The 16,450-nt window shown below is 41.5% G+C and overlaps 1 protein-coding gene across 1 annotated transcript in view; it reads left to right on the top strand.

Annotated features, from left to right (window-relative positions):
• si:dkey-92j12.5 (multiple PDZ domain protein) overlaps positions 1–16,147 on the top strand; it is a 103,892-nt gene extending 87,745 nt beyond the window's left edge. Inside the window, exons 33-45 of the mRNA XM_034188677.1 lie at positions 1,762–1,836; positions 1,918–2,253; positions 2,345–2,428; positions 4,150–4,343; positions 5,138–5,285; positions 5,379–5,450; positions 5,582–5,675; positions 5,822–5,868; positions 6,745–6,867; positions 7,074–7,175; positions 8,549–8,652; positions 13,718–13,841; positions 15,925–16,147. Coding sequence (XP_034044568.1) covers positions 1,762–1,836; positions 1,918–2,253; positions 2,345–2,428; positions 4,150–4,343; positions 5,138–5,285; positions 5,379–5,450; positions 5,582–5,675; positions 5,822–5,868; positions 6,745–6,867; positions 7,074–7,175; positions 8,549–8,652; positions 13,718–13,841; positions 15,925–16,071 — 1,650 coding nt within the window. The 3' untranslated portion in view covers positions 16,072–16,147. The remainder of the gene's footprint in view (positions 1–1,761; positions 1,837–1,917; positions 2,254–2,344; positions 2,429–4,149; positions 4,344–5,137; positions 5,286–5,378; positions 5,451–5,581; positions 5,676–5,821; positions 5,869–6,744; positions 6,868–7,073; positions 7,176–8,548; positions 8,653–13,717; positions 13,842–15,924) is intronic.
• The last annotated feature ends 303 nt before the right edge of the window (positions 16,148–16,450 follow it).

The following is a 16,450-nucleotide window of genomic DNA, read 5'->3' as shown; positions in this document are numbered from 1 at the left end:
AGTTCCAGTGTCACAGACCGAACAGCCCACCCCTAAAAATCGGTCCACCTTTTGCATCTGCGCTTGCGTCATTTTGGACCACAGAAGCATGTCTGAGACTGAGTCTTTTCACCCAAAGTGATCAAATGGCTTAATGGGATTATTAACCATCAGATGATGGCCAACCGAACGATCCCCCCTAAAAATCGGTCCACCCTGCCTTCACTGGCCATGCTTCATTAGCCGCGGTTCACGGATTATCACATCGTTTCTGCTTCAAACTACACACCAGTCATCATCTGTCTCAGTGACAGATATCTGATGCTTTTGTACAACAATCATTTCCACATAAATTCAGCCTTATTTCATCATAAAAGACGGGGGAAGCGATCAGAGCACTGTGGCTACACGAGCTGCTAGCTGATGCGTTCACTGCACGTCAGCCATTTCAAAGCGTCACCAAGTTTTGCCTCATTTCTGCTTAAAACTGACTTTAAGAGGTTTTACTTTGTCATCTGATGGTTAATAATCCCATTAATCCCTTTGATCACTTTGGGTGAAGAAACTCTGTCTAAAACAAGCTGATAAGCTCCGAAAATGCGCAGTGGAAGCAGGGCGGACCAGTTTTAAAGGCGGACCATTTGTTCTGCGACACCGGCACCAGTGGGACTCAATGTCGAGCATCTAACTCAGGGGTGGGCATGAAGGGCCGAAGCACTGCAGGTTTCCCTTCCTACCAATCACCTCAGCAGGTGATTTCATTAATGTTCAGGTGTCTCAGCAGGTGATTTCATTGATAACCAGGTGTTTATGTTCAAGGGAGAGGCTCATCAGCAACCCACCTGCTGAGGTGATTGGTTGCAAGGAAAACCTGCAGTGTCTCGGCCCTCGTTGCCCACCCCTGATCTAACTGCTCGTTTTGAGAAGAATCGTTCAAGTAATGAGACAAGCGTAAAACTTGGCAGGAACGTGAATATTGGGGTACTCTTCAAAATTAGTTGATGAGCCCATCAAAAAGCATAACAAATTTGTGTAATGTTTTTTGATATTAAAAAGTGAAAGATGAATAAATCAGCATTTCTGGCTTAACACATAAGTTTTCCCTCCACTAAATTTCTTATATTTTATATCATAATAGTGAATGAAGAATACATCTTAAGTTAGAATGAAAATGGATCTTTTGTATTTTTTTCTCTAGTTGTAATGCCAATTATTAATATAGTTTGTTACTGCACATAAAATGTTTTTGTACCTGTCCTGATACAGAAAATTTTATTTTTATTTATGTTAAAAAAAAGGTGCTTATGCCATATGAATACTTACACATTATAATAATTTTAGAGACACAACAAGGTCTTTTGAGGGATAATTAATGGCAAAAATCAGGTTTGGAATTTTTATCTAAAGTTGACACAGCATTCAAATCCATCAGTTGGCTCAGAGGTGTGGAAAATAAAATTTTGTCAAGAAATTTGGTGGCAATCTTGAAAAAGGCAGCTTGGAGTTTCCCTTTGCTTATTAGAGATTTGTCATTTAGACAACTGAGCGAGTTCAAAAGCAGCACGTATCCCCGAGGCTGCTCTGTTTTTAAATTATCTGGCTAATTTAACAATAGCTTGTGTGTAGATTGATGTAATGACTTGTTTTTTATAGTATTATGTTTCACTTGAGATCATTTCTTTAGAAAATCAGCTTGTTTTATCATTTCTTTTGTAAGTGTCATATTATTTGTGCTGTTTCTGGTCAGGTCTGAGTGGTTCCACTCTTGTTTTGAATCTACAGGATGACAGGATAAAGGTCGGGGACAGGATTGTAGCAGTCGGTGATGAAGCTGTGGCTGGGCTGTCGGTGGAAAAGGTCCAAACACAAAACGATTTCATCAAGGGTTTGCCGATCTAATGAATGGCTGATTAATTTATTAACCATCTCCATTTTTAGGTGTCCGATTTGTTCCTCAAACACAGAGTGACTGTCAAGCTCTCCATTAGCCGCTCCTCCTCTTCCTCGCAGAGTATTCCTACCTCTTCTTCTTCTTCCTGCTCTCTCTCTCCTGCTTCCACGCTACCTCGACCCATCTGCTCCCCTTCATCATCATCATCCCTCAGCACCGTGGATACTTCTCCTGCCAGACGGTCTGATTTGCTTGGGTTCCTGTCTGCTGCTTCGGACCCGTTAAGCTGCCCAGTGGTGGCCGGCGCAGAAAGCACCATCGAGATTTTTAAAGGAAACCTTGGCCTGGGCCTCAGCATCGTGGGAGGATGCGACACTCTGCTGGTGAGGGAAAACAATTATAAAAAATTAAAAAAAAGTGAGGAGACTTTAGTTATGTTTTGTGACTTGTATTGTTTATTTATTTGACCACTAGGGGGCAGTAATAATCCATGAAGTGAATTATGGAGGAGCCGCTCAGAGAGATGGAAGGCTGCAGGCTGGAGACCAGATATTAGAGGTACAATGGATGCACACTATTATACTGTGAAGGGTGGAAGTAACAAAAATTATAAAAATGCATGGGGATTCAAAATTGGAGCAGTAAAAATGGATGTGAAATTGAAAAAAGGAGTGATAAATAATTAAGTGATTTGATTCATTTTATCATTTCGCCTGTCTTACATTCGTCACTTAGAGCACAAAATTTCTTTTTTATTTCGTGTCCTCAAATATTTCAGTACCATAAATTAAATGATAAATCATGTATGTAAAGATTTATTTAATTTAAATTGGACACAGTTAAACGTGGCAGCACGGTGGATTAGTGGCACTATTGCCTCACAGCAAGAAGGTTATAGGGTGGATATAAAACTATGCGCAAAGGGATGTGTAAAATGGTACTAACAATGGCTGTGATAGCGTGGTGAGAGGACCTTGCAAATGGTGCAGTCTGACATGAGCGTGCATTTATGGAACGCAAGGATTTACTTGCAAATGATGATAACTGGCTCATAAGCTGATTTCATTTACCAAGGCCAGTGTGACTGGAGTTGTGCGCAGAACTGCGGCCATCGCAGAGCGCAATACGGTGAGGAGCTAGGCAGGCGTCAGGGCAACAGGAGCATTCCAGGGTAAACTGGCCAATCGGTCAAGAGTGCGCCTGTCAACCTTGCACACATGCCAGCTGTGTGGAATGCAGTCATCCAAATGTCATCTAGGTACATCACATTCCAACATTAAAGTACAATTTGCAGCGAGAGCCGGTTTCCCTAATGTGATCGGAGCTATTGACGCAATCACATGATGATTTTGTTTTTTTTAAAAGGAAACATTTTCATTCCATCAATGTTCAAATCATATGTGATGTGCAAATGCATTGGGTTGAGCTGGGAAAGGGCTAGACGCTGGCACAGTTCGCGAAGGATGGCTGCTTAGTGAGTAAATAATTTATTTGTTGAGTTTTTCCGATTGAAACCAGCATGGGCAAATTTGGGCATGTGCGCATTCAAATATGTTGTTATGTTGTTGTTGTTTCTTGATGGTGAAACTAGAGCTGCAGAGCTTCTTAACATGCCCCCGATTGTCTTCCTGTGTTCAGTATTTGTCAATAAACGCCTGTGTAAAATTGTGAATGTCAAACTATCAGCCGCGGCGCACCTCATTTTTTTCTTACTTCAGAGTGTGTGTGCTCTCTGAGACTACAGCATTTATGGCCTCACACACTCTAACTTTTTTCTTTTTGATGTTTATTCCATTTGTCAGGGTACCAAATAAACTATCCCTACATGTATCCACATTCTGTCCAGTCATCTGTAGCTCACACTCTATAATTTATTTTCTGTGTTCATGTTGACTGAAATTACGGAGGGGGAATCCCAGCTCCAAGGGCGTATTTACATGTATTTGCATATTTAAATAGGGGCGTGTAAAAGGGAGGAGTTTGGTATTTCTGCATGTGTGCTCAATTCCACCATGATTGGGATGTACAAACAGAATGTGCTTGGAACCATGCGTACACTTTGATACATCTGGATATTTTTGTGCACTTCCTGGGTTTTGGCGTACACCATGTTTCAGTAGGAAATCCATGCAAGTCTTTGTACATGAGGCCCCAGGACCCTAAAAACTTGAACCTTCATTCTCCTACAAAAGGTATCAGAGTCACCAAATGCGTGAGTTAAGTCAAGATTATCATTGTTTGAACATTATATCCATCTGCTGTCTTTCACTGACCTGCAGGTAAATGGTATCGACATGCGACAGGCCACGCATGACGAGGCCATCGCAGTGCTGCGGCTCACCACCCAGCGTGTTCGTCTCTGTGTGTTTCGGCACAAGGAGGCGTACCGGGAGGAGGACTTGTGGGACGTCTTCAGCGTGGAGCTGAAGCCTCGTCCCAAACAGGAGCTGGGGTTTACCACTGTGGGAAAGAGGTGTTACATTACACAGTGACTTGCATTTCAAACTACACACACTTGGACAGCGACCTTAAAGGGCCACTTACAAGACATCACTAATCTTAGATTTTTATTTATTTTGGTTAATATCAAAACTGATATTTGTATTAGATCTTACAATGACTCAGTTTCTACATGCAGAGTCAAAGAACTATGGGACTTTGAGTAGGTCTCCCATGAAATTCCAGGCATATTCAAGTCTGGGGAAAAGAAAAACCCTTTTCACAACTTGACCCTGTGTTGACAGGGGAAAAAAAAGCCAAAATCTATGAAAATTAATTTACTTGAATACATTTTTGAAGTTTAATTATGTTAACATTAAAGCATGTGGCATGATGGCAATTTGTTTTTACAACCATTTAAAGTTGAGCGTTTCAGAAGAAGCATCTGCAGAGATGATTACCGTTGTTTTTAAAATATATATATAATTTTTGTCAGGTAAATTGTGCATATTAAATTTGTACTGCAATTTAGGAGTCGGAAAAGAAGTATTCAGGGTCCTTTGCTATTTTGTACATAAGGTCTTGCCAAAAAAAAAAAGCATAACTGTCAAAATAATTTGATTGACACAGACTAAAATCCCAGGTAGTTACAGCATGCACTATTCATTGCAGAGCTGAAAAGAAAGTTACACATTGCTGGAAAGTATTTAAGTGCAGATTTTCTTGTGGGTACATTTGATTTTACAAAATACCAGACTTACAGGCCACATAATATAATTCATCTAAAAGTCACAGATATCTGACCTTTACTTTTTTTACCCCCATCAGTAATGACACGGGCATCTTCGTGTCAGATATCATCAAAGGAGGTGCTGCAGATTCCGATGGGAGGTTGTTGCTAGGTGACCAGATTCTGTCAATCAATGGGAATGATGTGCGTGCTGCATCACAGGAACATGCCGAGAAGCTGCTGCAGGTCTGAAACCATTTGGCCAAAATCAAGCTGTCAGAACTCAGTAATAAATGTGTTATTTCATAATTATTTGCTGCGCCATTTGTCACCTGTCAGAGCTTCGCCGGAGCGGTCCACCTCGAGGTCGCTCGTTTCAAAGCGGGCCTGCAGTACCCACAGCGGAGCCAGGTAGTCTCTGATGGACAATCAAAACTGAGCCGGTTAAACATGCTGTCTGTTATTGAACTGTTACCTTCACGCACTTTTTTAACAGCAGTACTTTATGAACTTAGGAGTACTTTAAGTTCTGTTTTATCCAGAGCGATGACTCCGATTGTTCCACGCTGACCCCCTCCAGTGGGTGTGATGCTTCCCTCGAACGCCAGAGGGAGACAGAGAAAGCTGGGAGCTGCAGTGAGTAGCTGATGTGAATGTGATTTCTGTCAAGACTGTCACCACTTTGCAATGGGAATCATATTTATTACACAAGTTCAGCATTGTACCTTTCTGAAGAACAACATTAATATCTTTGAGTAAATATACATCTCGTTTCCATGCAGCTGTATGTCAAGTGCAACCGGATGCCAGAAAAGTAATCATGCAGAAGGTGAGGCACGAATGTAATCTTCAGGCTCGTACAGCAAAAATGTAGATGTGTGGGTGAGTGAGTGAGTGGATGGGTTTCTCTGCCCCTGTCAGATTGTGTAAGCAGTAACTCAAAAACAATAAATGCTGTTATTTTGATTGTCTCCAACGTAAAAGGACATGTAATGAGGATGAACTTATTAAAATCTCACAAACTTTGATGTGTTTTATCAATTGGAAAGCAACTCTTATTTGCCTTTGTAATATCCCAGGGATGTGTATGCCAACTGGGGGATGTTGTGCTTCTTGTCATGCGAGCAAATAATTTAAAGTAGCGATCTTGGGGAGAAAGGTGATGCCCATTAATGTCCAAATAGGGACAAAATATACAACAGAACATGGAAGGTAAATTGGAATTAGATGATGGCTCTCATGTGTTAATAGAGATTATACCAAGATGTATTTTTTTTTTTTTACTGTACTACAAATTATGCTTGGCAAACATCAATCACTGCTTTGAAATGTTTCATAACTTCTGAAACATGAGTGTTTCGGTACATTATTGTCGAGTCCATGAGAAAATGAACACATTAAATTCTGTGTTGTCACCAGCTGAACACTGGCATCTGCTGGTCGTTTCATCCATAGCAGTTATGAATTTCATATTTAAAGATTACAGTCAGCACAGGGTCTGCACGTGCACTTGTGTGCACATCGCTTGTGTCAAAGCTCGCATAGAATAGATGGATGGATTTCAATACTAGGTGGCTCTTTATGAAGCTCTATACAGCTTTCTGAATTTGAATCATTATTTGCTATCATGTGCATGTCAGATGCAGAATTATCAGTGTGTGTGTGTGTGTGTGTGTGTGTGTGTGTGTGTGTGTTATCACCATAGGGTCCATCTGATTCCCTGGGCATCAGCGTGGCAGGAGGAGTGGGCAGTCCACATGGCAGCACACCTGTTTTTATTACTGCCATGGATACCAGAGGACTGGCTGCCCAATCAAAGCAGTTACAGGTAACGAACATCATCGTGCACATGCACCAAAGCCACTGTGCGTGGGTGCTGTGGACTGATTCCACAGGAAATGTATAGAAAGAAATGCACTGCAAGATGCTGGATGTGTGGTTATAAAATCAATAATATCCTCACACCTTTAACAGGATGACTGTGTGCGTGCGTGCGTGCGTGCGTGTGTGTGTGTGTGTGTGTGTGTGTGTCAGATTGGAGACAGGATTGTGAGTATCAATGATGTGTCCACAGAGGGGATGACTCAGCCCCATGCCGAAGCGCTGCTGAAAAAAAACGGAACAATCAGTCTGCAGGTAGAGTGTCACAGTGAGACGCACAGTTGTCGATCTGCAAGACAACATTTTTCAAACAATTGCTCTTAATACCTTGAAAGATAGATTATAGGTCGTCCCTCTGCAGATCTCACACTGATGGAAAATTGGAATGGCGATCATATTGATGGTTTGAGTCAAAATGACATCTGTTTTCAATTCTCACCCAATGGTTTGGAGCAAATGACTTGCCTTTTTAAAACAAATAGAGATAATGATGCATCTTCCAGATTTCTGATAGAGAATTGCATCCCTTTTGCAAAATGTCTGTCCTGGGCAAAATTCCATAGGGCTCAATATCCAATTTTGCTTAGAACATATCAGCTTGCATGGTATTTATTATGATAAAGCCAGAGTCTGTGGCAAAGGTGTCAGAGAGGAGGATGTTGAGGAAACTGCTCAGCATCCAGGGCAACACCTCCCACCCTCTGCATGCCACATTGACATCTTGTCAGAGCACCTTCAGCCTTAGACTGAGAACACCGTGGTGCACCACAAAATGCCATGGGAGATCTTTTGTACTTGTGGCAATCAGGCTGTATAATTCCTCCCCTTATATAGGATGAATACATAATTGAACAGAGTTCATCACTCATCTTCAGCCACTTATCTGGGATCAGGTCGCGGGGACAACAGACTTCCCTTTCCCGTGCCACATTGACCACCTCTGAGTGGGGGACCCGACATGTTCCCAGGCCAGTGTGGAGATATAATCTCTTAACCTAGTGCTGGATCTTCCCTGGGGTCTCCTCCCAGATGAACGTGCCTGGAACACCTCACTAGGGAGACGCCCGGGAGGCATCATTACCCGATGCCTAAACTACCTCAGCTGACTCCTTTCAACACAAAGGAGTAGCGGCTGTACTCCGAGTTCCCCACGGATGACCAAGCTTCAACAGAATAACAGAGTTATGCAGTTACTCAGAGTTATGTGCAATATTGTTGAACATCTTGTGCAAATGTCTTACAAAAACACTGTTTACTGTTACTGTTTTGGTACGCTGGCAAAATAGTTTCCTTCTGGATAAATAAAATTGATCTTATTCTAAAATAGAAAAATACAAGCAAACCAGTGAATTGTACACTTTGCAAAATCTCCTGGTAGAAAAAGAAAAGCACTTTAGTGTTCCAAAGATATCAAAGAATCTTAATTCAAAATCAGTGTATCGTATGCCTTAAACACTATCTTGGCACATTTTTACTGTTGTGCTGATACTTTTGCTTGGTATGCATGAAACAGAATATATTTTAAAACTATGACTCCCATGCATTAGCATTTGGACTGGCACAGCAGTTATTGTCCAGCTGGTTTGAGGAGACTCAGATGGAAATTGTGTGTGTATGTGTGTGTCTAGGTGACAGCAGGTGCTGGAGGATGCAGCACACAGAATCACTGTGAAGTGTATGCCCAGTCATCACTCCCACCCAGCAACCTGCCGTGTTTTCACAACAATCTCTGGTAGGAATGAATTTGTCGCCGCACTTAATGATCAACATTTTCCACTCTCATTTTATTCACTGAATCAAACACACTGTGGGCCGGAATTGCAAAGTGAAACACTTGGTTTTAAAATGCGTCTCAGTTGGATGGATCACAAGTGGACCGCTGCGACTCGTCACTGATCACAACTGTATCATCGTTCATCTCCAAGGTTTCTGAACGTCACTTTCACAAGAAGGTCCAAGGGCCCTGCCACAGTTATTATGACAGCCTATCACCAGAGATTGCTTTCACATGGGCTAGCCAAGAAAACAAAAAAATGCTTGAAGAATTACAAATCATGTCTGTGCTGATCTGTCAGGGCTCGAGGATGCATGGCACAGAATGTTGGAGGGCACAAAATGCAGACTCAAGGACAAGGTGTTATAAGTAGAAAATAATCTCTATTGTTTTCACAAGCAGGGGTACAGTACACGGGAAAGCAGGCAGCGAAGCAGAGGTTCAGATAAGTGCTTGGCAAAAACGTGGTCGAGAGACAGGCTGGGTTCCAAAACACTGTGAGATACTATATCATAGGCTGAAGCAAAACTAGGTCCGGTAAACAAAGCAAGGCCGTAACACACTGAGGCAAAAACAAGACAGAAGCAAAGGTTGGAACGTGGATACAAAGATTGCAACGAACTGGCAGGGGAGTGGAGAAAGTGACGGGCTTAAATACACAGGTGCTGTAATCAGGGTAACAAGGTGCATGTGTGGAAGAATGTTCTAGAAGGGAGGCATGGTCAGTTGAATCCAAGAGGAGGGCAGAGATGCAAGAGAAAGAGGGAGTGATCAAGGCAGACAGACAAAGATGAAACAGGCAGGTGCAAGAGTGTAAGTGAACACATGAGGGAAACAGAGACAAAGATGAAACAGTCAGGTGCAAGACTGTAAGTGAAGGACATACAAACGGAGAACAAAATCAGTGACTACTAAGGTAACAAATTAAACACATGGCTGAAGTCTAAAAGATAATAAACATAAAGTAACCTATAGATAAATAACATAATTGCATAACAGAAAACAAAACCCAACACAACCGTATAAAGTATAGCACAAAAAAGGAATGAAACAATGAAAGACTACATAATAAGAAGCAGAAAATTAAACCAGAAACAAAAGCATAATACAATGGAAAAAACAATAATTGGACAGAGACTACAACTGAATAAACCACATGACTAAAGTATGAAAAACAGAAAATACAAAATACACAGGAAACAAAACCAGAGACTACAGAATACTGAACAGAAAATAAATGATGAACTCAGAACGAAACTAATAACTCAAAAATCATACTGTGGAGAGGGGAAATATGAGGACCATCCCCCTCTAGGGGCCGAAACATGACATGATCTAATTGTTGAGATTTGCAGGTCATTCTCTCCAATGTCTTTTTTAAATGTTTGCAGCAAGTCAAGTCTGGGAGCATACAGCTTGGGACTCCGGTGAGGGCGGTCGCATCTCCTCATCTCTCCTCTATCTCTGCTCCAACCTTCAAGTCCCCTACTTCACCAGACTGTGAATTCTTCAGATTATATTGGATTAACCATGGAATTGATCAGCTGGTCTCTGAATGCTATTGACACCATTTTTTCAACAAGAAGATCAGGGCCGGGGGACCCTACGTGCCCAGATGGAACCTACAGTGCGGGCTATGTTCTCCTTTCCCCCTCCGGGGGCTGCGCAGTTTTGGCTGTGTTAGGTCCCCAGTCCCCCTTAGCTGGCGGTGGCGCGACAAGAAGTTGCTGCGGCTACCACACACTCACATTGCCTCAATTCGGAAAACAGACTGTTTCATGCTTAGTGCACATAAACAATGTCAAATGCATATGTGTTGTCTTAATTCTGATGTGTGCCATTATTACGGTAAACAAGTAATAATTGTGGATTAATTGCTGTATCTTGTCTGTGGTAATTTGAGTGTGGATGTAATCTCATTGATGTTGCACTTGTAATGACAATGGCAATAAATCTCATCCATCCATCCATCCATCCATGCACTGGTGCTGTGCTTCAACTGCATCCACGACACCATGAACTGCCCTGAGTCCTGGTTGGCAACCACCCTGGCAGACAACCAGTCCATTCCCACGTCTCTAAAATAACCATCTATCTGCTGCAGCCAGGTGAAGCATCCCATTGGCCTCCTCCAGCTACCTGGGTCCTCAGCTCTCAGGCACCTGCATGCAGGATCACGCACAGAGAAACGGGCCATGTGGCCAAATTGTTGAAGCTGACTTTCCCTCACAATGCAAGTGATACTCCTTATCTTAGTCAGTGGTTTGGTTGATCAGACCACAAAACTTCTTGATGGTCGTTTCCGCTTATACGAGGTCTGTGAGAAAAGAAATGGACCTTTTTATTTTTTTCAAAAACTATATGGATTTGAATCACGTGCGATTACATCAGACAAGCTTGAACCCTTGTGCGCATGCGTGAGTTTTTTCACGCCTGTCGGTTGCGTCATTCGCCTGTGGGCAGGCTTTGAGTGAGCACTGGTCCACCCCTCCCATCGGAATTCCTTTGTCTGACAACTTGCTGAGAGACTGGCGCTTTGCTTTATCAAAATCTTTTCAGAAACTGTGAGGCAGATCCGAGTGGACACCATTCGAGAAATTCAGACGGTTTTCGGTGAAAATTTTAAGGACTCCGTTGGAAGCCTTACGGGACAAGTTGGAACATGCCCAGCTGTTAAACAATTTCTCAGATACTCACTCGACTGAAAGCCATCGAAAGCCGCCTGAATCTTACGAATGGTTTCCAACACGGAGGTGTTTTTCTGTGCCGCCGCGCGATGAGCGGCTGCGTCCCGACGCGCGAATCCGTCCGCACGTCTTTCATTACAAAATCTCCTTTTAACAGTGGAATGTCCGGATAAACTGCTGATCCCGACCTCTTCTGAAACTTCTCTGTTCTCTCACGACGTCCTGGGTCAACAGAGGCTTAAATTTGGAAGTTTTCAGCTCGAAACAGGCTGACGACGGCGCGCCATCCGGCTCCGTGGGCAGTCCTTAAAGCGACAGTAACACTCCATAATCTCTCATCAGCCCTTAAAATCTTCACAGAAAACCGTCTGAATTTCTCGAATGGTGTCCACTTGGATCTGCCTCACAGGTTCTGAAAAAGTTTTGTTAAAGGAAAGCACCAGTCTCTCAGCAAGTTGTCAGACAAAGGAATTCCGACAGGAGGGGTGGACCAGTGCTCACTCAAAGCCTGCCCACAGGTGAATGACGCAACCGACAGGCGTGAAAAAACTCACGCATGCGCACGAGGGTTCAAGCTTGGCTGACGTAATTGCACGTGATTCAAATCCATATAGTTTTTTAAAAAAATAAAAAGGTCCGTTTCTTTTCTCACAGACCTCGTATTTAGTACTATGTCCTTGTGACCACATCACCCAAAGCACATTTAAAAACATTTTTAAACAGGGTTTGTGAGATTAATTTTGTAAGAACAGACAATGTTGTTTGTGTTATCTGCTGGAGCCTCTATCTCACTGGAAACACTTAGGACTTCACCTTCCACAGCCTTTCCAGTTCTTCCTTCAGCCCCTGGTACTTTTTGATGTCATTGTGATCCTCCTTTCCAATGTTGCTATCACTTTGACTTAATATATCCATCACCAGCGCCTGCATTTGGTCCTTGTGGAATTATCTGTTTGGTGGGCCAGCACTTCATTGTCATTCTGGATGTCAGCTCTGACATTCTTACCATTGCTATGTCTGTTTAGACTTGGGGAATTCCAGCACACTATCCCAGCCATGTGGTTATTATACCTTTCAGTGTGCAACTATGATGTCTCAGCTTCTCAATCTTCCAGCGAGGAGCTATCTAGAACTTTACTTTCAAGAAGCTTCTTCTAAAACTAAATTGACTAGCTTCTTTAGCGGTCACAGCTCCTTCTTCCACTCTATTGCTTTGTGCTTGACTGTCTTTGGATCGTCTCTTAACACAACCTGCACCTTGGGTCCTGTTATCAGGCTGGATGGTGAGGAATTGCTGGACACAAATGCACGGCTCGAACAAACAGTTCTGGTTTTTAGAAGGCTTTACTGATGTGGATAGCAGAGGTCGGTACATGAGTAGGCAGTCAAAGATAACCAGCTGTAGAAAAATCATCAGGCAAAAAGGCGTGGCAGATGCAACAGGCTGGAGGTCAGGAACACACAAAGAGGCAGGCAGGGCTATGGAACGCAGGTACAGAGCTGAAATGAAGGCACAAGGCACGACAATCTGGCGAGGAACTAACACATCCAGTGAGCTTATATATCCCCAGGTGATAATCAGCAAATCAGGAACATGTGTGCATGGAAAGTACCAGAACAAGGGTGTAGCCAGAGAGAGGGAAACACCCATCAGCAAGAATCAAGAGACAAACAAGAGCAATAGAGACCGACAGACCCAAGCAGAAAAACCCAGCAAGAGAAAGAACATAGAAAAAACAAAACACAGCAAAACACACACAAAAAAAATAAAACAGACCAAATATTCAAACAGAAAACCAGAAAAAGACCCAAACCCTGACACCTGTCTCTTTTAGTAGACCCCTGGACTTTTATTGTTACAGTGTTGATTGGTGCCACAATCAGACCCTCTGTGATGTCCTTCCATTCAGCCATTCCTAATCAATGGTTAGATCTCTTGATTCACATGTTTCTTCCCTTGGGTTTTCCATGATGCTATATCCAACCTCAGTGTCCATCTTTGCGTCAGTTTTTCAGTTTTAAAGTGCATGACTTCAAGTGGAATTCTTTGCGCTTTCTGACAAGTTTCCATTTCTTCTATATCCATCTTTGGCTTATTGTTACCGTTGGGTATCTAAATCACAACCCTAACTTTCTATTTTAGTCATAAAGCAGCTGTAATACCTTAATTAGGGTGTGTCCTTAGTCTACAGATACAAACTTGTTGGACTTCATACTGAGATTCATTGTGTATAACCAGATGACGCACTGTAACCGATTGTGTGCTATTGCTTGTTTTACACCCCTGTCTCCGTCTCTCTCGCTCACATTCACAGATATCTATTTTGGCTTTACAGTACTCGTACATACAAGACCATAACTCTGGAGAGGGGTTCCTCTGGCCTGGGCTTCAGCATCGTAGGAGGGTTTGGCAGCCCTCATGGAGACCTACCGATCTACATCAAAACTGTCTTCAACAGGGTCAGTGAAAGCAGTCAGGAGAGAATGCTTTCATAAATTTACGTATTCCCACTGCAGCATGCTCACCAGTTATGCTGCTGTTTGTGTTCCTTTTCAAATATGAACACAAGAATTTATGAGTCAAGTAAGAACTGCAATACTTTGATACTTGACTGATTTATTTATTTACATTTTGACCTCAAGACAAAACAATTATCACATTACAAACCGTATATATAAATCTCTTTTTTATTGTAGGGGTGTTGGCTGGTACATTTTGCACATTATCAGTTGATGATGGTGGTGGCTTCATAAAAAAAAAAAAAAAAATTTGGAGAATTCCATTAAATACAACCAGGAAGTTGCATAAGAAATGCATATTGTCAGACTGATTAAAAGTACCCAGGGAGCTATTTTCTCATTGAAAAGACATTCAAACATGGTGGAAATGTGAACATTTTTCAACATCTATTTGTAGACATTTACTCAACATTTGGGTTTAGACCATTTTCAAGCGTGATTTTGAATAGTGGTATTTTTCAACCTGCACAATGAATAAATTGTAGCAAATCATTTTGAAGCCCAACTAGCAAGTGACATCCACATTATTATTTAAAAGCTAGCAATGAGAACCCCATTCAAAACTTGTCTAAATGCATATAGTTTTTTATTCAATGACTATAAATAGACGTTGAACAAACTTTCATTTTTAAACACATATTTTCACCATGATGGTTTTTAATATCTATTCAATGTTAAAATCCTCCCTTTGGGAAGTTTTAATTAATGACCACATCTTTTTTACACTTTGAAACATCATTCTGGCTGTTGAGAGACAATTATAATAATAATAACACACACACACACACACACACACACACACACACACACACACACACACACACACACACACACTCATATATATATATATATATATATATATATATATATATAATGTATTTAAGCAACAATTTACATACAACATGAATAATATCATTAAATTGCCTCAGTTGGGGAGAGTTTTCTTGAATCTTAATATTTTCATAAAATTACCAAGAAATAAAATCACCAACAGTTGCTATATATATATATATATACACACACACACACAAAATAATGGTTAATGGAGAAACCATTTATTGTTTTACAATAACTAACCACTAACCTTGAGTGAAAAACTTTTTTATCATTCATATTTTCTGAAAACTGGCCAAAAAAAAAAAAAATTCTACCAGGGTATGTAAACCTTTGACCACAGTTGTACATGTAATGAATTGAAGTCACACCACCAGGGCGTACCATAAAATATGTATAGCGTATTGAAATAAAATCAATATTGAATGGCCTATGGGTACACCAGAATATTATGTAGACAATTACATATGAAAATTAATTAAATACCTCAGAAGGGGCATCAACTGCTTAAACGTGCAGGAACTTCATTTTTATCAATATTAATCACTCTGAATCTGACATTCATAAGTTATAGATATGATTGATCAAACATCTGTCTTCAACTGGATACAAGAAAAACAACTGGTGTAATACTTACACATTTATTTACATATGTACAGGTACAAACACACATGACTGTGATAATATGAATAATGATTCATAATTTTATTCGAGACAATCTGTTGATCATGAGACATGAAAAGTAAGGAAACAGATTAGAACAAGGCACTAAATATAAATTTAATTAGAACAAACCTGATTGGAAGTCAGCAGTGAATTTTGGGTTCACATAACAACAACGACCACCAGAACACTTGGCTGGTTCACGTATCTGGGTCCACTGGATCAGGTGTAGTGAGCAGTCTGGTCTGGTTTCCTGGTGGGCCTTTGCTGGCTTTCTTTCACCTGTGTTGGTGTTAACCACTGATTTCCCAGGTGACTACAGGCTGAGGATCCAGCTTGTTTTACCAGCAGGACCAGTAGATGGTTCTGTGGGTCTGTAGAAGTTGGTTCTGATCGACCAAAGGATGAAGATTGCTAACTTTCAGCCCATTGAGAAAAATACCATTCATCCTGACCAGCTGTTGCATTATGTTCACTTTCCCATCTCAGGTTGAAGCAGGTTGTAAACTGTTCTTCCACTCTGCAGGGAGCAGCCGTAGAGGACGGCAGTCTGAAACGCGGCGATCAGATCATTGCTGTGAACGGCCACTGTCTGGAGGGCGTGACTCATGCCGAAGCAGTGGATATCCTCAAGAGGACCAAAGGGACCGTCATCCTGACAGTGCTCTCCTGAAACACGGCCCTTAAAATTTACAGTCGTACAGCTTCACACAGATGTGGGAAAAGTAAGATCACTGCCACTACAGTGATGTTGTATTGCTCAAAAATATGGAGAATATACTATATGAGTATAAATTTATTTTACAGTCTGTTTGTTGGCGCTGCCTGTTCAGTGGCGGTCTTACTGGAGACACACTATGAATTTAATTTGTAAGCTCATGGCGTACTTTTAAAAACAAAATACATAACTATTAAAAAAAAAAAATCAAATACCCCATTATGCCCCAATATATCTTACTTAGAATGAAATTATTCACTCTGATTAATTTAGAGAGGGTCAGCTGGCATTGTGACGTACCGTTGCCTGTGAATAAACAGCTATCCCCAAACCT

The sequence above is a fragment of the Thalassophryne amazonica genome, chromosome 15, assembly GCF_902500255.1.
Source record: "Thalassophryne amazonica chromosome 15, fThaAma1.1, whole genome shotgun sequence".
In the NCBI taxonomy this organism is placed as follows: domain Eukaryota; kingdom Metazoa; phylum Chordata; class Actinopteri; order Batrachoidiformes; family Batrachoididae; genus Thalassophryne; species Thalassophryne amazonica.
Note: the sequence above shows the minus strand (reverse complement) of the source record. Positions and strands in the feature narration are given on the sequence as shown.